General features: G+C 43.1%; 1 protein-coding gene across 2 annotated transcripts; it reads right to left on the reverse strand.

Moving 5' to 3' along the window:
- Window positions 1-431: 431 nt before the first annotated feature.
- Window positions 432-21,777, reverse strand: CD58 (CD58 molecule). 2 transcript variants are annotated; one of them, XM_041463985.1, is made up of 10 exons: window positions 21,600-21,776; window positions 14,336-14,629; window positions 13,378-13,632; window positions 10,830-10,925; window positions 8,470-8,532; window positions 8,233-8,289; window positions 6,592-6,639; window positions 5,065-5,136; window positions 4,096-4,164; window positions 432-1,844 (listed from the first exon to the last, which is right to left on the reverse strand). In XM_041463985.1, exons 1-10 carry the CDS (start codon window positions 21,640-21,642, stop codon window positions 1,831-1,833), a joined length of 1,011 nt encoding a protein of 336 aa, XP_041319919.1. In that variant the 5' UTR covers window positions 21,643-21,776; the 3' UTR covers window positions 432-1,830. The 2 variants fall into 2 exon arrangements, with proteins under 2 accessions (XP_041319919.1, XP_041319920.1); XM_041463986.1 differs by lacking the exon at window positions 5,065-5,136 and having other exon boundaries at window positions 21,600-21,777.
- Between the last annotated feature and the right edge of the window lie 1,546 nt (window positions 21,778-23,323).

The following is a 23,323-nucleotide window of genomic DNA, read 5'->3' on the forward strand; positions in this document are numbered from 1 at the left end:
TAAATGGGTTTTTCTACTTCTGATCAAGCTCCAAAATTCCACAAACTATTCTGAAGACTTCCAGCAACTGAGGTTAATTCACCACAACTACTTTATTTTTGAAGGCTGTTGCTTCTTGCTTTGGAAACAATGTCAGTTATACCAGCTGTCAAAGAATTTTCAAAACCACACTATATGAGACCTTTCTGTGTTGTTTAGTATGAAATTGCATGGGATGAATGGAGACCATGACACAAACTGGTATAATTTCTGGAAGTAGTTTCAGCCAGTTCCACCAACATTTTTTTTACTATTATTTCTCACATTAATAACAGAAAAGAAGGCTTTGCCCAAGCAGGCAAACAAGCTATAGGTTTGCTTTTACCATGATAACCACAACAAAGGATATATTTGTGTGGAGACTTGTTAAAGTTATTGAGAAGCAGACAGCATTATCCTGATAAATTTATTGAAGGTGGAATGGAGAAGGACACTTGGATCAGGAATACTGATCCCCAAAACCCAGCAATCAAACAAACAGATAAAAAACATCTATAAAATACATCATTTTGGTTGTGGATCAGTTAGTAACTTTTAAGGTTAAATTAAAAAATGCATGCATATATTACAAAAAGACAAGGTTTTTTACATCTTAAATATTTTTTTAATAAATTACATTTACAGAGAACAGTAGACATAAAAGGTTTAGTCCTATCAAAAGTGACTTTTGAACGTTTGTACACTGTACAGTATACAAGCTGTACACTCATGCAATACAGCTGCAAATAGAAGAAGAAATTGTGGGAGTGGAAAGGGCAAAAGTCGAAACAAGGGGAAAGCTGAAGCTTCTGATCTTCGGTTACCAGTGCCAAACCTTCATGATTCTTTACACATACCATGTTCAAAATGAACTAAACTGGCTTTCAACTTTCATAAACAGCCCGCATGTAAACATAATGAAAAACCCTCCATAGCTTGATGTTCTGAAAATATTAATGCATGGTGTTTTTCTTTTTGATACTTTCTAAACTTCATTATATACACGACCTCAGTTTTCAAGTTTTTGTTCTAGTCTAAAGCAACTTAAAAACATACTATTATTTCCTAGGAGTGAGTAGAAGTGAGATGACATTCTCAGAAAAATATGAAGAGCAAAGGCTTAAAAAGTCCTAAAAGTTCAAAAAATATAAAAAGCTTTAGGAAAATCCCAAACATGTTGTTAATAACATCTTTGTTCCAGTGCACCAAGCTGAAATGTAGTTTTATCACAGAATGAACCACTGTCAGGAGATGATCCATTTGCCAGGCACCTGGCAAATCTAGTACATAGCTTTGTCTAGAACCAAGACTAGAAAATGCAAACTTCCACCCATCTGGGCCTGCTGAAGGATAAAGTTTTTTTTCTGACTGTAAAAAGACACTGACAAAAAAAGTGAAAACCAATCAGTTTTTCATTTGGAAACATTCATGCAAATATATAAAACTTTGTAAATCTCTAAATATTAACTACAAAGAGGCTTTAGTGTGTTAGTAAAAAAAAAATCCATAAAACACACTATATAACAAAACATATGGCTTGTTAAAACTGTACATAAAACAATTCAAAAGATTTTGTCCATGATTTGTGCTATTTGTCTTCACATAGTAAAACTAGAAAAGGAGGCTGTCTTTCCTGAGGAAGAAAAAGAGGCACTGGAAACAGTTCAGCCTGTCTTCAAGGGGCTTATTGATGAAGTTCTGACAACTCCATTCCTTGTGGAAGCCCTTCAAGTGTAAAGGTAGCACCTCCTTCATCATTGAATTCTACTGCTTCTCTTCCATATTTGTTTGGGCAACAAAGCAATTATTTGCTTATGCTTTAAGATCTGAAACAAAAGAATAGGAAAAGCACAAAGGTAAACTACTAGGTCTTTTCTTCTAGAAATTGAACTAGGTACACGAGAATACTGCAGGCTTTAGATACTAATGAGGTGTTGTGAAGATGCACCAAGACACTGTCACATGATTCGTAACAATCCAGTCAGAGCAGGTACACGACCAATGGTATCTGATGGCCCCTAAACATTTTACCCAAATTATCTCTTTATGATTAGGCACATTCCAACTGGACCACTTTTAGAACATTTATTACTTACTACCAGCCACCTGCTAAGCAGCTGGTAACCTGCAAAGTTGTTCTGACTCCATGACTTTGGATCACATAATCAGGCAATTAAGACACCACTGCTTTTCAAATGTTTTATGTCTATAATCTCAATATCAGCTGTGCATCACACATGCATATGTTGCTGCTGCTATTTCTTCCACACAATAATGCCAGGTGCTTTTGGAGTTTTCTGTTTTGAGGACTGAAAATACAGCTCTTATTTGACAAGAAGACTGAAGGCCAAGGGAAGTTACAGTGCAGGAAGTTCAAGACTACATGCCCAGCCTAACTCATCACATGAAACATGCATCAGCCTCTAACCAGGCTGGTTTCCAACAAAGCACCCACAAGCCCACTTACACTGGTATTTCCACCTTGTTGCACACATAGCAACTCTATAAGGGGAGCCACCTGGATGAGCCAGGACACCATGCCCTTTGGTCTTTGCTCCCATTTTGATAGCACTTCCCATCCCTTCAACTAATCTCCAGCTCAGCATCACTCCAGGACAAGATGTCAGGAGATGGTCCAGGAGAGAAGAGTATGGTGACATATGGTACACAGCTCTGTAGGTGATGACAAAAAGAAAGCTGTCCCTAGCTTGATTCCCATAAGGTCCCTGGACAGGCTTGAAGTATTTTTATGATTCATGTGTTTAAAATCCAAGCAGGTTTACTGCTTTACCTTAGTGACAATACTAAAGAACAAGATCAAAAAGCCAGTTGTGTGTGTGCACGTTTGTTTGCTATTTCCTCATATCTGTGCAGTTAGAGGGTCTGAATATGAAATAGAGGTCTGTCACTTTACAGCTTGAGGGATAAGCATCAGTTTTCATTACCCCACCTACCCCCAGAACACACAAAATGTTCTGTTCTCACACAGTTTGCAAACAGAACTGAAGCAAGCACAGCTGCATCTGGTGCCTCAGCATGACATAACAACAGACCAGTTTCAGATGCTAAACCTTTAAGGGTGATGCAGGAGCACAGTTGGTTAGCCCAGCAAAGCAGCACATCACGTGGACCAGGAATAATAATCTGAGTTACTTCATTTGGCTTTCAGTATTACTCATTGTCAACTAACAGGATCTGACTCAGTTCTTACGACACACCACACCTTCCTCTGCAGCTCTGCAGACTGTTCCAAGTCCGTTTCCTGGTTTCATGACAGGTTCATCAGCAGTTTTGTCTGCATTACAGAGTCAGGTTTTTTATACTCAGTCCTAACTCTCTCCCACCTTCCCGCTCATCCATGTTTTCTCATATTCGGAGATTTTTTTCACCCCTCTTTTCAACATTGTCTTCAGCAAATACCAGAATTAATAGACACAATAGCTTGGTTGGTAATTCAACAGAAGTATCAAACTTGGCAGAACAAAAAACTGCAGCAGTAAGGTGCCACTTGCTTTCACACTGCTGTGCATTTGAGAATGTTTAAATGGATTATCAGCAGACTCAAAAGTGGACGTGCACAAGGCAGTCCATTAAAAACGCACTTTTGAGAATGTTTAAATGGATTATCTGCACCAGACTCGAAAGTGGACGTGCACAAGGCAGTCCATTAAAAACGCACTTTTGCAGCAGTAATAACATTTTAAAAATAAAAATACTATTTACTTCATCATTATAATTTTTAAATTTTTATTTTGTGCATGTTTTATAATGTATGTCATACTTGAATATTGTAATAATTGTATATAACTTAAAAATACACATAAATTTGGTGTGCATGTTTGAAGTATTTTTCTGATGTGGTAGACAATCACAAAAGGATTGGTGACCACTCACCTACAACACAAAAATCAGAAATTAGTATAAAAGGCCCACAGTTACACCACTCAAGTAAGGACTGTATAACAGACAAAATGACATTTTTCCTTTTTTTTTTTCCAAGAAAGGAACATCATTCACAGTCAGCCTCTGTGTCAGTCAGCACACTCACCCGGGACAGAGAGCTTCACCCTCACATACCTTCTTCAGTGCAGCTGGAAGAGTTGTTCGGGTGCCCCCCATTTTCAACTTCTGTATCCTGGGTCACTTCTGCAAGGACAAAGGCAATACTCAGACAATCCTGGACCTCACAACACTCTGCCTCTCTGCCCCAGATGGATCAAGAACACTCTGACCGGGATTTGGACCATTTGTTTGGCAACAATAGTAACCCTGACCAACACGCCTCACTCCCATGGGATCACCATCCAACACCTCCCTTCTCTCCTCCATTCCTGATCTGCACTGTCTTCACAATCCCTCACCCACCCTGTAAAGGCCAAGCACAGGAAGCACTCAGCGCCCAGGGTGCCACCCATTAGGTGGCATTAGGCAAAAGTCTGAACAAAGAGTGCTCCACAGTCCAGGCACTTACCCCCTTCATTCATACCATGGCCACCTGCACGGTTACTGCGTGCATACACAATACAGAAAGGCTCCTGGAGAGCATCCATGAGGATGGTGAAGGGTCTGGAGGGGAAGCCTTATGAGGAGTGGCTGAGGTCACTTGGTCTGTTCAGCCTTGAGGAGACTGAAGAGAGACCTCACCACAGTCCACAACTTCCTCGTGTGGGGAAGAGGAGAGACAGGTACGACCTCCTCACTCTCATGGCCAGTTACAGTACTAGAGGACATGGCACGAAGCTGTGTCAGGGGAAGTTTAGGCCAGATATCAAGAAAAGGTTGTTTCACCCAGAAGGTAGTTGGGCACTGGAATAGGCTCCTCAGGAAAGTGGTCACAGCACCAAACCTAACAGAGTTCAAGAAGCATTTGAACAACACTCTCAGGGTTATGGTGTGATTTTTGGAGTGTCATCTGAAAGGCAGAAGCTGGAGTCAATCCTGATGTGTCCCTTCCAACTCACCAGATTCTATGATTCTATGAAGGGACCATGGCCAGTTTGCCTGCCAGGTTGGCAGCATTGCCTGCTCCATAGAACAGGCACTTACCTTCCTGATTTACACCATTCTTAGATATCTGCTTGTCTTTCAGGGCCCTGTCATTCTCATTCAATGCTCTGTCTGAAAAGAGATCAGAGAACAACTGCAGTCCTCAGGAGTACAGCCCATTGCTTCTGCCCCTCCCCAGCACAGGCCACTGCTCTGTGCAGCCCAGGGCTCAGAGCACACCTTCCCCTCTGCATGTTAAGTACTGCTGTGCTGTCAGCAAAAGCCCTGCTTGAAATTGCTTTGTACACACGTTTCAGAGGACATCGTAGCCTTGTCTGCTATTTTCCATCCCTAGAGCAGTGACTGCCTGTTCCCCAGGTGCTGCTGGCTGCCCTGCACAGAGGTGCACTAACTCCCCTGCCTGATGTTCCCATTCTATTCTGCATCTCGTGTCCAAACACACAACCTTTATCTATGGACCTGATTTCTCTCTTGCCTGAACTGTGCGTTTCCCTCCTTTCTACTTTAACTCAGGTGTAAAATAAGCCTCCTTTGCCTATACCCATGTCTATGTATATGGAAACAATTACACAAGTGATGACACAGTCCTGCAGTGCACCACACCTTCTACACAATCCCTGTTTCTCTGGATGAAAGAAAGCTGTTACAATCCATGCAGGAAGAATAAACAGCAAACCCCAGGGGCTTCTGAATTTTTTGTTTCTCTGGATGAAAGAAAGCTGTTCCATACCCACTACAATCCATGCAGGAAGAATAAACAGCAAACCCCAAGGGCTTCTGAATTTTTTTGAGTTTCTTTTTCCTTATTGTCATAACTGGTGATTTTTTTCCTTTATAGGAAAGACTTCTGCCTTCTCCAACCCCTTATTATTAGCCTGTGGAAGAGTTAGTGAGTGAATGAATCACTAGTGCAAAAGACTGGGGAAAAAACTGACATTTGTTCTCGACTTGAACAATAAGGTTGAATTTCACTAGTCCTTTGGAGTTAAAAGAACTTCTAGAAAAAATACAGGTCCCAGAACATCCTTAAAATTTGCACTGACTGGACTAAGAAAACAAAACTGGAGCTTTGCTTAACTGCTTGATGAATGCAGTCAATAGACTTTTCTAAAGCACACAGCAAGTGGAAGATACAGCAGGCTTTGGTCCATAGAGAAGCACATTTCTGGATGAAGTATCTCCCAAATATGAATTCTGCAAGCTGGTAAGATCCCATCTCTAAATTGGTGATGAGGCTCTTATCTTTCTTCCGTGTTTAGTTCTTTTTCCCACAGATGGCAAAAGCAGCATCATTCTCATCATATCAAGAGGGAAGATAAAGCCCCAAGAGGGTGTTGCTCTGTGTTGATTAACAAACACAGCCTCCAGGTCTTTCTGATTTCTCCTCTACTGATCTACCCATCAACATTTACTGTTCCTAAAGCAACAGGTTCTTCTAGGCCAACAGGGAAATGGCAAACTTTGTACTCAGGACATGCTAATATGGCCTGGACTACAAAAGACCATGTGCAAAATTACTTTTCCCCTTCATATTCCTCTGGTTTAGGCCTCCATCTCACTTCTTACCTGCTTCAGGTTCTTCATTCTCACAATGAACAGCGTGTGAAAATGCAGCTGCAAGAAAACAGAAATCCTTTTCCAGAAACATGTATGAAGGTGGCACAACAGTCTGCAAAATATGCAACTCAGCCCTCAAGTGACAACTTTAAAAAGCTTTAAAAAGCTTATAACACTTTTTAAAGATATTCCTGAGAACCACTATGTTATGCCACTTTAAGGACTCGCAATTAATTTAAACTTCAACTTCCCTCCAGCAACCACTTAAGGTCCAGACCATAACCAACATTGTTTATATTTATGCCTAGAACTTTACAAAAGTCTAGCCAATGTAGATCTATTGGTAAAGCTGCACAGATCTGACATAAAGAGCCAGAGACAGCTGAGAAGGGAATCTGCATCTACTTTTTTTCATCTGTGTTGCACTAACACTGTAACTTTCAACCCTTGTTCTTTGCAGACCTTAAAGAATCTTTAATAGAAATGTTCTAAAGCACATTTAAGTGTGGTACCAAAATGAGGTTTTTTGGGGGGTTTATTGGGCTTTTTTTCCTACCATCCTCCTAATTTTCTCACTTTCAGATTCATCCATAGTCTCAGCTTCAGCAGGCTCTGAGCCATGGGCTAGAACCAGAGCTTTAACAAATGTAAGGTACCAGACTGAGCACCCACGTGAAGGCACTGTGAACTCAGCACCAGAACAGTCCAAGAGGCCACTGAGCCTCCCACTTGATGGCAGGAGCTCTGGCCTTCCCCCACTAAAACACTGTTTTGTCTGGTAACAGAATATTTCTTAAGAATCCTCCCCTGCTCTCCACAGTATGCAGAGAGCAGGGGAAGATTCTTAAGAAATGTTCTGTTACCAGAAATGCCTTGGGGGTTAATTTTGTGTGGTTCCTAAAAACAGACCACAGTCTTGGCAACAAAACTCATATGTTAAAGCTTATGATAGCCAAATTCACCCCTATGAAAAGGGCACAGAGAAAAGGAGTTGCCCCCTTCCTTAGCTGCTCACTGTATAGAGTGATTTCTACATCCCAACACACAAGAAGCCAGAAAACAGCGCAATATTGCTGCAAATTAAGGAAGTAAAAAAAACCCAAAAGACTCCAACAAAACACTAAGAAAAAAACAAAAAAAAATCCACAGTCAAACAAACAAAAACCCCCAACAAACAAAACAAACAACCAAACACCCCCACCAAAAAAAAAAAAAAAAACAACCAAAAAAACCCCACCTCAATGCAGATTAGAATGGAGAGCAGAAGCCCAGGCAGAGATCTGGACAGGAAGAGAGGAATGACAGATTGCCCTACAGGGTGCACTTTTTCCAGCCCTCATCCTGAGGCCAGCCCCAATTCTCCATTGTTAGAAAGGTAATTCACCTTCAAAGACAGCTGCTGACCAGGAAAATCTCAGGTCATTCACTGTCAGTAACTTTGCCAACCCCACCAACACATTCACTAGGTGCAGGTCCCTATAATCATCCAATACTGGACCTCAAGTGAGATTTTGATTCTGCATGTGCACACTTTGAATACCAATTCAAAAGCTCAGACCATGCAAAAAAAGGGTCAGAGCAAACCAGACTCCCTGCTCCAACCAAGAGCAGGTGTTTAGAAACATTAATACCCCAATACACGTTTCTTACCTCCCTCTGAATTAGATTGTTGTTGGCTGTTCCCAGGGAAAAGTTGCTCATGTTCTCCTATAAAGAAATGTATTTGTTTTAGAAAGTATGTATTAATGAACTGGAAAAAATAATGACACTCACAAAAAACTTACTCCTTTACCTCTCCAATGAAAGATTACACTGACACAGAATAAAAACTGACAAGCCCAGACCAAGTACCAGTCTGATTTCCACACATTTGTGACACTATCTTACCTGAGCCATTTGCTGGACTGTTATTCTGAGCAGTCCTTCTTTCTAGTCCACATTTAATTATACCTGCACACAAATAGAATAATTGGAGAAATTACTCAGAAACAAAGTTTTGCACCTCTGGAAACTTGCTGACAACCTCCATCCGTTCCATCCCCCTCTCCAACCCCCAAACCAAAAAATAATACACTTCACTGAAAACATGAAACTGAATACTTGACTTGGAGGAAAAAATGAAATACTGTTTTTAGGGAAAGACAGTCAGTGAAAGATCAAGAGAATGGGTTGTTCCTGTGACAGCAAGTCAGAACACATCTAATCTAATCTAACGTGGAGCTTAATAATTTCTGATTATATGTCTTGTACTTAAAACAGCAAATTTCTACTGTTTGATTTTACCTGTGCAATGCTTATCCTACCAAGGTATAACAGGTTTGTTTTCTTGCATGTTCAGACCCTTATTGTTTCAAGGAAATTAACTGAATTGTTTTGATTCTAACTGATGATCAGTTTTGAGTGACATTCTTTGTGTGTTAACACCAAGAGCAGTGTTGTTTAACACCACCAACTTAAACAAGGACACAGAAGGCACTTTCAGAAAGTTTGCAGATGATATCAAACTGGGGAGAGTAAGGGACATGCTGGAAAGCAGGCTTGCCACTCAAACTGACTTCAACAACCTAGAGAAACATGCTGGCAGAAAAGATGTGCTATTCAAAGGCAAATTCCTGAATCTCTTAAGTCACCCCATGGACCATTACGGGCTGGGCTCTGCCTGGCTGGGAAACAGCTCTGCTGTTTCCTTTCAGGAAAGGACCTGAAAGCATGAACGAGCTCAGCATTACACAGAAAAATGTGCCCTTGCTGTAGAAGGCTTCCAAATACTGGGCTGTGTTAGCAGAATTGCAGTCAGCCTATCAACACAAAAAATTCCTCATCTCTATTCGATATTTGGGACACCACATGTGGAGTACTCTCTCTAGTTTTAGTCTCCCAATTAATGTAAAACCACCATCTTTCTGAAGTTAGTCCAGCAAATGTCCACCACAATGTCTAGGGGCAGGAGCAAGGAGGTGCTGAGAGAACTGGGTTTGTTCAGCCTCAAGAAGAAGGGTAAGAGGATGATGGCTCACTGCAGTCTACAACTAACTACAGAATACAAAGGAAACCCCTCTCAGAAAAAACCAGGAGGCAATGGCTACCAGTTGCCAAAGGGCAATCCTGAGCAGAAATAAGGACAATATCCTTCCCTACAAGAGTGATTCAGCACTTAAACACGTGCTGAAAGAGGCTGGGAAATTCCCACCCTTGGAACTGTTCAAAGTTTGACTGGACAAGGCCTTAAGCAACCTGATCTAGCTTTGAAGTTGGTCATGCTTTGAGCAGCAAGTTGGATGAAACTTCCAGAGATATATTCCCACCTAGTTTATTTTATGATTCCATGCCAACAGAAACTAAATGGACAATGAACAGGAAAGTAAAAGGTCCACATGCAATATGTATCTATTTATGTCCTGATCAGAATATCATCAATTAGTCCTTCCCAGATGGGAGATGCCTCCAGTACTCTTCACCCTGCAGCCACCTCCAAGTGGTAGCCCCATCTGGAAGTCAACATGAATCTTCCATGCAGAGCAGGCATAGGATGAAGAAATATATTCCTGTTTGGGACTCTCTCCAACACAAGGAGAAAAGATAGTGTGCCACTCTTTTTCAAATCAGAAGACAATTTAACACAGAAATCAAAAAACATGGCAGAAAAAGATACAGTGACAGCCTATAATTACTATTTCTGATTAAACGGTCAGATTTACAAAAAAGATACTTGAATTCAGTGTAGGGATGGATCGAAAAACAAATACAGAACTCCAAGATGATGGCAACACAAGCTGTCAGGAGGCACAGAAGGTTCCATTTATCAGTTGACCACACTGAGTTGTCAGACTGGACTCAGCATATGATATTCTGATCTGGTAGAAGCCTGGCCCAACAGTAAATGTGATCTTGAGGGCAGCTTTATAATGCTCTCAAAAAAGTCTGTGAAAACATGCTCAGGTAAGAATGGGAGAGGCTACAAATACTTGGTAAGTAGAAACACACTGTAAATCAAACACCCAGTCTGAAGGAGAACTATGCAAATGCAAACTGCAGTGTTTCCTAGGACTCAGAGCCCAGTGTCAGAATGCAACAAAGTCCAGTACATTATTTCCTTCAAATCTATTCATTTTTGCCTAAATTGGACTTGTTTCTTCTACTGATTTTACAAAACACTTGATGGTCAGAAATTTTCACACATTCTACAGAACCTTAGATGAGTATAATCTGGAAGCACATAAAGCTCAGTTGGGAAGTGTTATACATACCTTTCCTGCGCAGGAATTCTAGGATTACCACTAGGATAACAAATGCAGTAAGGAGGGAAATAAGAATATTTCTATGTCGTTTGTGAGAACTGTCTCCTTTAAAAAAAAATTTAAAAAAAAGAAATCATACTGGTTAGTTAGAAAGTAACTGTATGATACACTAGTTCAGTAGAGCTACAACCCCAAATATGCTTTATAGCTATTTTTTAAAAAGTAACCTCAATAAATTAATGCACCAAAGTGAGTTATTAGCAAAACCCTGAGCCATCTCCAGGACAGTTACATGTTAAGTACCTCATTTCAGTGAAGGCACATCACCCCTTGAGAGGTAATGGCTATTCCAGTTCTTGGAATGGCCTGTGAAAGGTTGGGCCAGATTTCAACAAATGAAATTTCAGCAAATATCTTGTATCGGGTTTGCACTGCAAGGTTTTGATGGTTTCTGTGAGAAGGTGCCAGAAGCTGCCCCCATGTCAGATAGAGCTAATGCCAAGCTGGATCTGCTGCTGGCCAAGGCAGAGCCCACCAGTGACTGTGGTAGTGTCTCTGGGATAACACTTCTAAGAAAAGGGAAAAACTGCTGGGCAACAAAAGCAAGGGTGAGAGGGGAGTGACAATATCTGAGGGAATCTGCCCAACAGACACCAAGGTCAGTGTGGAAGGAGATGCAGGTGCTGGAGCAAGGATTCCCCTTTAGCCCATGGAGGTCCCCACGTCAGAACAGGTGGATGCCTGAAGGAGGCTGTGATCCCATGGGAAGCCCACAGTGGAGCAGCCTCCTGGCAGGACCTGTGGCCCCATGGAGAGAGGAGCCCATGCTGGAGCAGCTTTGCTGGCAGAACTTGTGACCCCTGACCCCATGGGAAGCCACACTGGAGCAGTTCAAAAAGAAGCGTTGCCTGTGGGAAGAACTCGTGGTGGAGCAGTTCATGGAGACTGTCTCCTGTGGGAGGGACCCCACACTGGCTCAGGGGAGAGGGTGAGGAGGCCTGCCCCTGAGGAGGAAGGAGTCTCTGGGATAACACTTCTAAGAAAAGGGAAAAACTGCTGGGCAACAAAAGCAAGGGTGAGAGGGGAGTGACAATATCTGAGGGAATCTGCCCAACAGACACCAAGGTCAGTGTGGAAGGAGATGCAGGTGCTGGAGCAAGGATTCCCCTTTAGCCCATGGAGGTCCCCACGTCAGAACAGGTGGATGCCTGAAGGAGGCTGTGATCCCATGGGAAGCCCACAGTGGAGCAGCCTCCTGGCAGGACCTGTGGCCCCATGGAGAGAGGAGCCCATGCTGGAGCAGCTTTGCTGGCAGAACTTGTGACCCCTGACCCCATGGGAAGCCACACTGGAGCAGTTCAAAAAGAAGCGTTGCCTGTGGGAAGAACTCGTGGTGGAGCAGTTCATGGAGACTGTCTCCTGTGGGAGGGACCCCACACTGGCTCAGGGGAGAGGGTGAGGAGGCCTGCCCCTGAGGAGGAAGGACACGTACAATGAGCTGACTCAAGCCCCACTCCCCATCCCCCTGTGCTGCTCAGGGAGACCTGCTCAGGTAATGATATTGGGAGCAAAGTTGAGTCTGGGAAGAAAGGAGGGGTTTCAGGGAGATGTTTTAGATTTGCTCTTGTTTCTCATTATGCTGCTCTGATTTTGACTGGCAATAAATTAAATTCATTTTCCCAAAGTCGAGTCTGTGATGGGAATGGCCAAATGACCTCTCTCTGTCCTTGCCTCAACCCATAAGGCTTTTATCATATTTTCTCCTTCCCGCCCCAGAGAGGAGGGGAAGTGACAGATCAGTCTGAAGGGCACCTGGCAGCCAGCCAAGGTCAACCCGCCACATGCCTCACATCTAACAAGTTTCTCCAGTAAAGGAAGAATTCTGTACTAGTAAACCATGACAATTACTTTTGCACAGAAATGAGAACTTTTGTCAGTTAGGGACTGCCTTAGACACCCTACAAACCAGATGGTTCCAAACATATTCTCACTTTGTGTTTAAAGAAACCCTAAAAATTCAAGCCCCAAGCTGAAGGCTGTCCCAAAGCAATAAGCAACAGGAGGAAAATTCTCTTTTCTATCTTATACCTCTCCATGAAGGAGGAAGGAACTATGCTCATTGACTCATGCACATGCTAGATGAGAAATTATTTTATCTTATGGCTGCTAGATGACTCACTTGAAATGGCTGAACAGTTTCACTCCAATTCATGGAGAGCAGTAAAAGAGGACAAGTTCCTAGCATTAATTACATAAGGCCAAAAGGTTCAGAAGAGATCTTCTGAGACCTTCTAATCTTTATTATTACTCAATCAAGTCATGGCTAAAGGTTTTGTTCTGTGGAGATCCCTGCAAAAAGTATCCTTCTGGAGGGATCAAACTGTCATCCTCATACTTTTCATAAACTTTATACACACTTTTAGCTGACAAATCACTTCTGGTGCTTTTTACTCTTTAAATTCAACTTCCTGGGCAGTCAGGAGAAACCTTACAAAGGCCATGCTGCTTCCCAGACAAACCTCTCAGACCTGTGTTTGCAATGTGACACATTTGTTACCTTTTTCTTCTGAAAGGCATTGCATCAAAGAGATTTCAGAGCTCCTTTCCGTTTGTGAATATTTAATGATACATGTAGCATTGGTGGTAATATCAACATTCTTCAAAGGGATGGAAAGCTCCTGGTTCAGATAACTGTGTGGACCGTTACTGAGCTTCCAAGTGTAATTCAGAGGCCACTGGAAATTTGCTGTACAGTTTAATACAAGTTCACTATCACTGGTGTTGCAACTTATTTTAGGTTCTGGAAGGGAATCTAGAAGGAGAGAAAACATTCTGTATTACTTTAGTTTCTAAATTCTTTTCACTAGTTTCTAAAACATGCTAATTCCTTTAGTTATTACTTTATAAACTATAAAGAATTTCAGCACAAGACAAGGGCCGGAGCAACAAAAGCAGCAGGAGAGCACATAGACAAAAGTGTGGGGTATGTGCACACGTGCCTGAGAGAGAAATGTATTTCTGAAAGTGACCTGTAAACCACCTGTTTGTGGTTCTCCCATTCCTAGTCCAAGAGTCCTCATGGTCCACCATCCACAGGACTAATAGACACCCTGGTCACATATATTTCCCAAAGATTACTGGTGAGGCTGAGTAGACCTGCACAGGATGATGCCACAGATGTTCAGGCATGTGTAACATGCCTACAGGAATATCCTTAGTAGATATATAATGCCTGGGATTACCTGATCAGCTTGCTCAAAAAGTTTCATTGTCTACCTGAAAGTGCAGTGTGCCACCTACACACATTCTAGAAGTCATCCCAAGGTGAGTAACGATGGGCACACAAATGAGATGCCACTTTTGAAAATTTGTTCAAAGTGACTGAGCAACTTAAAAATACAAAGAACAGCCCCCTCTGTTTCTGTTTGCTTCCTTGACAAATACACAATGCCCTTTCTAGACATTTTAAAGTGAACAGTGGTTCACATTCTTTATGCAGTTCTTCTAGTACTTACCTAACACATCAAGTATGAAGTTTAACTGGTGATCTTCCACATAATCCCGGTACACTAACTCATATGTGCCAGCATCATCCTTCTTCAAGTTAACTATAGTCAAGGATCCATTCTCCATAAGTACACTCCTGTCACGGAGATGACCAAAATATGTCGGTTTGTTTTGCTCTTCCCATTCAGCCACTTTATCCTTGTTTTTCTTCCAGACAATTTCCACTATTTTTTGGTCTATTTGTACTGGAAAAGTAAAATTTTCTCCCATGATGCCAACTACTTCCTTATTGTCCTCATGTGCTACAGGGGGAGGGTAAAAAAAGAAAAAGTTACGTCAACAATTGTTTTATAAAACACACCTTGATGCCCTATTCAACATCAGATACATTCAAATTTAGGTTAGAAGCACATGACAAAGTTGCAAACCAAGGTACACATCAGTTAAGAATTACTCAAACCCAGGCTGTCAGCACAATTGTATGACAGGCACAGCAAAGGAATTCACTTTCCACATTCTGGTCCCAGGCAGAATAATTGCCCCAATGATCTTCCCTATCCTAAGCCACTCTATCCTCAGTACTTTCCCTCCGTTCACTTGAATTAGGCTTCCTGCCCATGATCTGGTGAAAAACATTAAATGAAGAATTGTCACCACCAAAATCTGTTTTAGCATCTTGCTGCAGAACAGCCAGACTGAAGTTCCTGCTGATCAAATAAACTGTAATTTTTCCAGTATGAATACTCACAGTTAGTAAAAAGCACACTTCTGACGCAAAACTCTTACTGAGTTCAAAGCTCTTAAGTCATTGGGGTATTACGGATTTCCCTTGAAATGTCACTTAAGCAAGTTTATTTCACAGCCAGTATGTGTGAAACAACATCCCATCCTCTGAGATCTTGCAGAGCTGTCAGCAAGAATGAAGCTGTTCAGAAACCCCCACTGCTCTCAGCTTTGAATCAACTACATTCTGCTAAAAATGCCCAGACATTACAATATAAATAAGTAAACCACAAGAGAAGAGAGATAAGACATTTTCCCTAATTTTCAGTGAAAACAGCTACATTTGTGAGAAAAAAAAACCCTAATACTGATTTAACAGACAAAATCCTGCTGGGGGAAGGGACCACAACCTTTAAACCATCAGAATCTCTGTGTCTCTGCATCAGTCTTCAGCAATGACCTCCCACTTCTAAACAGCTCCAAATGGCTCCAGAACAATTGCAAGATCACTGCCGTGGCAGACAGGGACATAGACAAAAACACTTTGGTTTCGAGGTCAAGTTACACTTGCATTTAGGAATCAATTTTGGTCCACAGTAGCTGGTAACTTTTATCTTCTATATTGAAGGAAGGGCATGGTTAAGATACACGAGGTCTCACATTAAGGCAGGATTGCCAATATGCACCATGTAAAACTTCCCTTTAAACAGTTGCTATGCATGGTGAAATAAATATTTCAGATGTCTACTCCTCAAGCCAACTGTTCCAAGTGACAGGTGGTATTCTGGGTTTTATCTTTTTTAATTTATTCCTAAATGGCATGAGTTTAAGGACCCACCAATTCCTACATCCTGGCAGACAGAACGTCAGCTAGGCCTTCCTTTCCCACTGGCAAAGGACAGTGCTCGTCAGCTCTTCTGCCACACCACAGAAACACAGACTTTCTCTGACCACACAATGAACACAAGTAATAGAAACGCACTTCTGCGTGCTTGGCTAGAGAACTGCACACCCATGTCTCCTCCGTGCCTTACTTTCTATGGAATACCCAATTTGTTTGCAATTTACCCATGAAAGCGCTCTTCTCACACCACTGGAGTTGCAACTGCTTGTTGTCTGCACTTACACGGTCACCTTTTCCAGGCACAGGGATTGTAGAAATAATCAGAGTAAGCTATCAACTCCCACATCTGTCAACACAACCTACCTGCTTTCTTTGTATTCTACCCTGTTCAGGCAGATTTAAGCATTTTACTTGAGCATCTCTTTCCACCTACCTCAATTAATGATTTCCAGAAGAAAAAAGAACTCAGAAATCCAGGCTTTGTGTCTGGAGACCACAAGATTGCAAGGTGCTGGGTAGGGTGGAACACTATTTTGATCTGACAAAGCCTAGAGTCTTGTTTGAGACCTTTGTTTCACAAAGATAATTTCCAGGAGTGCATATTCCTCAAAAAGTCATCCCTTACTGTCTAAGGACCTATGGTATTCCTAGTATGGAGAAAAAAGTCCCTGCTCTTCCCACTGTGAATTCCACCTCTAGTAGCTTTGGCTCACAGACACAACCAGGCTGTGGTGACTTGACACCAGCAATAGCCAAACCTTGGCTCTTGACAAGAGCCTTCAGCAAGGACAGCAGCTGCTTGCTGGGCCCTGAGAACACGAGCAAGGACAGCCACCACTGCTCAGCCAACCACTCAAAATTTCCTACATTTGGCTATTGATCCAGGTAAATGCTCCACATCTTCACTCTCTTTCAGTTAGTCATAAGTGCTAGGCTGGAGTATGAGAGCAAAGTTACTGCTTCTTCAAGCCCAGGAGTGAGACTGAAGGAAAGCAGAGCTGAAAAAAACACACATTTTCTCTCCAAAGGTTCTGCATGGCACAGCGGGGCAGTGCTGTCTTCAGCACACTCTCTTCTTGCTGGCTGGTGGAACAAGGGCTTGGCAGCAAGGAGCTGATGAACTCCTCCCAAGGGCATTCAGGGCTCCCAGCAGCAGGACAAGGAAAAAGTTATTCCTCAAGGATAACAGTCATCTTCTTCCACCTCAAAACTCCAATCTCGCTCCTCCCAAGGGCATCCAGGGCTCCCAGTAGCAGGACAAGGAAAAGTTATTCCTCAAGGATAACAGTCATCTTCTTCCACCTCAAAACTCCAATCTCTGGGTTTATTTTCGTGTTTCACTGGTCTAGTGAAAATGCGAAGAAGTCTCCCACTCAGTGCCATCAGCTTCCTTTTTTCAAAGAAATCATACAGAAATATTGCATAAGCTCATAACCACTCATCTTTGAGCTTCTGGAAAAGCATGTGTCATCATATTTTCTAAGTTCCTGAGAAACCCTTCCCCATCTTTTCTACTTCATTTTATATGGAAACATATTTCCTATTCCACAGTGGTGAGCAAAGAGGGAGAAGTGACAAAAAAACACTCTCTCATACACTCCTTTTGGAAGGCTAGAATTGCCTTTTCTTTAATTTCTCTGCTTTCTCCCTCTCTTCTTGTTGTAGCCCATTATTCCAAGATAAAGTTCACACAACAAAATAGTGCAGTGCTAAGGCCTCCAGTAGCCTCTGCAGAAACCATCAGACTACCTGCTCCTGTATCTCCTAAAACCCACTCCAAATTCCTTCTTATGCCAAGTCTTTATGTTCTTTCCTTCCAGTCAAATCACATGCTTAAAGTGGCACAGATAAAGAGGAGCTAACATTGTGTGGGCAAAGCCCCTTCTGCAAACCCACCATCTCACCTTGTCTACATCATCTTCTGCTCTCACTTCTCCAGCAGCCAGACCCACACAACGCAGTGCTGTACTCAAGTTTTAATACTCCCCAGATTAATTCTGACTCTTTCAGCATTTTAGCAGGCTAAAGGCATCCACATACAGTTCAGACTAAGTAGAACCTAATACTCCATTTACCAGCAATAAATGCTTCATTACTGTTTTTGTCTATCTGGTTTGACTCGCTTCACTATTTTTCTTAGAGCTGACATAAAGCCTAGTTATTTTGGAGAACATCTGTAAGCTAAGCCCTTTTTTATTTTTAATGCTATCATTAATATTTTTGGTCTCAAATACCTATTTGATATGCATATAGGTATATAATAGATCTCTACAGATCTAATTTGACTTTCGAAAGTCTAAGACCATTAATTACATTAAGGCAAGAAACTATGAGAAAAAATTTTCACTCTGTTCATCATGTAGTGTTAAATAGCAATAGCAAAAATATGGTTTCATTTTGGTTTCAATATGACATAACCTCAGCTCTTGTCAAGAGCTTTTAAGCAGAGGGCAAAGGTTTAGTTGGACTTTTTTCCCCCTCTATGTGAGGAATTTATAACTGATTATAATTCCTCTGTTTATTCAGGAAGAGTCAAGAGTAAGGGGGCAGGACAACACAAGCAGGTGTCAGCTTCACAGTGTTGATAAGTGATTTTTCCATTTATATTATTTAATATTGTGTTTGACATTTATATTAGCAACACACAAAATAACCACATTCCACAAACAACCTGAATTTGTTAGGAGTCCAGATTTTCTCACATTCATCACAATGGCTGGTAAGTTCCTATGACACCTCTCATGGAGTAGAGAGACACAGAAGAAACATTAAGCAACCCCAGTGTTTTTTGCATTTTTAAAAATGTGGAAAGGAACATACATTTGTGTGTACAGAGAAAAAAAAAGACAGGAAATTAAAAAATAATAATAAAAAAAGGAAGCCTAAACTTGTTGAACTACCTAATGACACAGACACAAAAATCCACATTAAGGGAAGTTTGGTTTCTATGCTGGTCACTCTCAGAAGAGGTCTGAAAGAAAAATCATTTTTATCAGCTCTCACGTTATTAGTCTGTGCTCAGTACTGGAGATGGCAACTTCTGCTTTTAGGTAAGCCAGGTTTTCTCAGTTTAACCCAATCTTTATAAAGAAGTTAAATTGAGAAACAAAGCAACCATTAATGCAAACATGCAATGAAAATGGTATTATGGATTCCATCTAAATATGCAAGAACTAGAAGGCACTAATACTGCATAAAAAAGAGTTGATGCTCAGAACACTGAAAGAGTTGTGTGGCTTTCAGATGAGCCTTACTACAGATGCAGGATGCTTCTAGATGCTCTAGTTCACATATCCAGCTTACTTCCCTTATCCCCTCTGCTTTTGGGGCAGGATCCTGATGCAGCTAAAGGAAGTTTGGCTGCCATCTGCATTGCAACAGAACACCCTCACAAGTGTGGCTTGCACTGTGACACCCCTCTTGGCGTGGTATTATTGATTCACCTCCTCCAAAGGGAGGACAAAAAGATCTCTCTGTGGGTTCCTTCACCAAACTAGGCAACAGATACCACATTAACTTTCTTTCCACCCACAGACAACATCCAGGATCCCAAATCTGAACCGAGTTTTGTCTTGAACTTCCAACAACTGAAGGAGCGTGCTCTTGGTAGGTCTAAAATCAAAGTCCTTCCATAGCCTTAAGGTGAAGATTTGTGCTGTAATTGAAAAGTCTGAGGTTTCATCAGAAAAAAAACTGACTTGGCCTGGCATTGTGAAAAGCAGGAATCCCTATGTGGTGAGTAGGAATTCTGAAGACACCAAAGCTACACTGCAACTTCTGGCTTCCACAAGGGAATGAAGAAGGACATCTCCCCTACTCCAAACATTCAGCAACGTGACTGGGACAAGTGCAGTGCTTTGAATTTGGATGGAGGAACTGTTCTGGAGGGGAAGGCTGACAAAGGACGAGGATCTACCAACAGCATCCTGGTGTTTAGAACTGGTGTTTGCAAGGCTAGAAACTTGTGGCCAAGTTGAACTGCTACCGATTTACTTCATGCACTAGATCAGTCTGACTTTCAGGGCCTTGATTTTCACGTGGAGAGATGATGGATTATATTACCTTGTTAAAATTAACATGAAATATTTACACATAGTCAACACACATAACGCAAGCATACAAACAAGAACATGGTGTGAAACCATGGCTATTTCGTTTAGTGAAGAGCAGTAAAGTGTTTGTATTCCCCATCTCCCACCCTAATCAGCCACTTTAGAATCAAAGTTTTACAGAGAAGACAACATAACTAGCTAAGTTTTTCATTAAAGGAGGACATTATGATACCTGCAGCCACAATTACCCTCTCTAGCTGTCCAAGCACTATCACCTCTTCCTTTCAACTGTGAGTTCTTTGGAACCTGGAGTCTTTTTTCTCTAGGCAAATCTATAGCACGTGGACTGAGATGCTGAGTAGCAGCAGCATGCCAACTTACATTATGCAAGGTAACAAAGTGCCTTGGCTCACAGAGAAAATGACAAGAAGATACTCAGTTAATCATGCCTTAGTTCACACTCATTTAGAGCTCAGCAAAAGCGCTGCAGGTGAGATAAGAAATTGCAGCTAAGCTTAACACAGGCAGACTCATGCAGGTGTGCAGTGTCCTGGCTTCTCCCCAGTCCTCCCTGCACACCGGGACCCCCAACGCTGTCTTACAGAACAGGAACTCTCCATATCAATTAAATAAAGCAAATTGAAGACCTCAGGAATAGTGCGAGGAGGAAATCACAGGGAGTTTCTCGGAACTCTCAGCAGCAGAGAAGTTTATTTTTAAACAGGAGGATACAACAGCTCCTATTTTAGGCACATTCATGAAACTCCCCAAAAAAAAAAACAAAACAAAACAAAAACAAAAACAAACAAAAAAAAAACCAAAAACAAAACAAGGAAAAGTCAGAAGCAATCCCTTAGACTAGAGGATGACAAGGTCTTCATAGATTAAATCATGTTTTTTTTGGCCCATCTAGCAACAGCAGCTCGCTCTGATGACAACAAGAAAGTTTGTACATCCATCTTCGATTTCAAAAATGAACAGGTTTGGTTTATACTCCTCATGTTCACAGCCCAGTGCGAGGGCTATGCGTGTAAGGACTGTGCTCCTAAGGCACAGCGGTGGCATTTGGATTAAGAAGGCCTTTGACGAGTATTTCAGCAGCAGTTAATGGTAATCATTTACTCGTACCACAAAAATCGCCCGCATCCCCACCCCAATTTTCCCGCTAACACAAGTTTGAAACAAACGGGGCACAGGAGCCTGCCGACAATAGGAAGGGGAGTTCCTGAGCGTGCGGATGGCCGATACACGGGCCGGTACATAGCTCGATACATAGCTCGATACATAGCTCGATACATAGCTCGATACACAGCTCTGGTTTTAGGCGCGGGTCGGAAGCCGCCGCCCGGCTGTGCCCGCCGCCCCGGGCAGGGCAGCGAGCGAGCGCCCGGGAACGCCCGTCCGGACAGGGAGCCACTGTCGCAGGGCTCGGGAGGGGCTGGCGACGCCTGGGGCAGCTCCCCGGGCACCGCGGGACCCCCGGCTCTCCCAAATCCCGACCTCGCGACACGCCCGTCGGAATGCCGGGGAGCGGCGGCCGCGGCTGCCCCGCTCCCGGTGCCCCGGGCGGCGCGGAGACAGGGAGACAGGGAGGGAGGGAGAAAGGAAAGGGAATGAGTCGGGAAGGGTCCCCACCGCCGTCTCACAACTTACCCAGGAGGGGCGAAAGGCACAGGAGCCAAATCAGCAGCCACATGGGTGCCCCCACACGATCACTGCGGAGGCAGAAACCAAGAGCCGGCAGAGCCGCGCCCCGTCCCGGCGCAGCCCGTTCCTCCGCACCGCCGACGGCAGCTTCCGCTGGGAGGGCCCGAGGGCGCTTCTCCTGGGAACCCCGGGACCCTGAGGAAGAGGCGTTTCAGCCTCCCGTGCGTCCCGGGCGGTGTCGGATGCCGAGCATGGCCTCGGAGTGCCAGCCAAGGGGGTTTGTGGGGCGTGGGGCGCAGCTCCAGGAAGCGCTGGCCGCAGAAGCTGTCGTGTTGCTCGTACATCAGGGAGGTTCGGCTGTGGTAATTGAAAACCTGAAAGTAAATCAATTAATTGTGTTTGTGAGCCACGCAGATTAGGTGAAGAACGAATTTCAGCAGGCGGCACGCAGCCGCCCCCTCAGAAAATGATCACAGAATAGTTTTGTCAGTTCCAACCTCTCTGCCATGGGCAGGGACAGCTCCGGCTCCTAATACTCCCTGGAGCCTGGTGTTTGACCACCCTCGTGCTCCCAAAAATGTCCACTGTTCTCTTGGAGGGAATATCTCCTTTTGAGGGGTGGGCTCAAGGCTAAGCCTGGCCAGGCTCTCCTGTTCCACCCAAGGTGAGATTGATCTCTGGGGGAAGTGAGTGAAGGAAACGAAATAGAACAGAAACCGACTCTGACTTCTGGGGGTTTTCTTTGACTCCATCTGCTCAGCAGCCCATTCACAAAACTCAAACACACTTAGATTCCCTTTCATGAATGGATGACTGGCCTCTTGACACCACTAAGTGGTTTTGAGGAAGAACGGGAAAATCACAACAGTTTGGAAAACATAAGTACTTGGCATAAGTACTGAAAAATTGCTGCTCTGACAAATATTCCAGAGGCAGCTCTGAGTCAGGTTTCCTCTCATGGCAGTGAGTTGCTGTGAGTGGATGCTTCAACCTCCTTCACCTGCATCCCACTCTCAGTGTATTACCCTGGCTTTGAAGAGTCCAGGTGCAGAACTTACAGCCCCAAAGCATGCTCAGCTCCCAGCAGCTTGTCTGCCTGTCCTGGGGAACACCTGCACAGCACAGTGCCGTGAGAGAGGCTCTCACCACAGGTTTATCTCTTGGTTGGATTTCTCCCAGTACACCTGGCCCCCACACTCACTGATGAGCAGCTGTGTTGGACTATTCACTGCCCCTTTGAGAGACTTCAGCTTTGCACTTCACACAACACAATCACAAAAAGAAATTGGCAGCCATGGATATCTCTAAGCAGAGGTCCTAGCAGAGTAAACACTGAGGTTATTCCACCTCTGAGGAATTTTTTTTTCTCCCTTCGTTTTCATACTGTAAGCTGCTCTGACTCATCACTGAAGGCTGCAGCGTGAGCTGGAGTGGCACTGCATCTTGAGCTGAGCAATACTGTCACATTCAGTTCTTACAAAAACAGGATAATACTGATCCCTTCTCCATAGCTGTGTTGGAATGCCCTGACATGTAACTCACAAATGGAGACAGGCCCATCCCATAAATTCCTTCTGCTCAGTGACAGAAGCCACATGGAACATTTCTGTCCTTCAGGTACATTTTCCCCTCTGTTCTTAATCTCTGACAAGTGTCAAAGGGAGCCTCCTACCCTGTAAAGGCTCCGAGTCACAGTGTTTACACCAGAAATGTAACATGGCCATCTTCCT

The sequence above is a fragment of the Pyrgilauda ruficollis genome, unplaced genomic scaffold (genome assembly GCF_017590135.1).
Source record: "Pyrgilauda ruficollis isolate IOZ18807 unplaced genomic scaffold, ASM1759013v1 scaffold17, whole genome shotgun sequence".
NCBI classification, from domain to species: Eukaryota; Metazoa; Chordata; class Aves; order Passeriformes; family Passeridae; genus Pyrgilauda; species Pyrgilauda ruficollis.

What these genes read in the sequence shown, in the direction of transcription:
- CD58 (XM_041463985.1), bottom strand. Translation starts at nt 21,642, where the DNA reads ATGTGGCTGCTGATTTGGCTCCTGTGCCTTTCGCCCCTCCTGG. An exon ending in GTGCCTTTCGCCCCTCCTGG is followed by an intron (nt 14,630 to 21,599) that starts GTAAGTTGTGAG and finishes CTCCCCCTGTAG; the next exon opens with CACATGAGGACAATAAGGAA. An exon ending in GAATGGTGTAAATCAGGAAG is followed by an intron (nt 4,165 to 5,064) that starts GTAAGTGCCTGT and finishes TTGTCCTTGCAG; the next exon opens with AAGTGACCCAGGATACAGAA.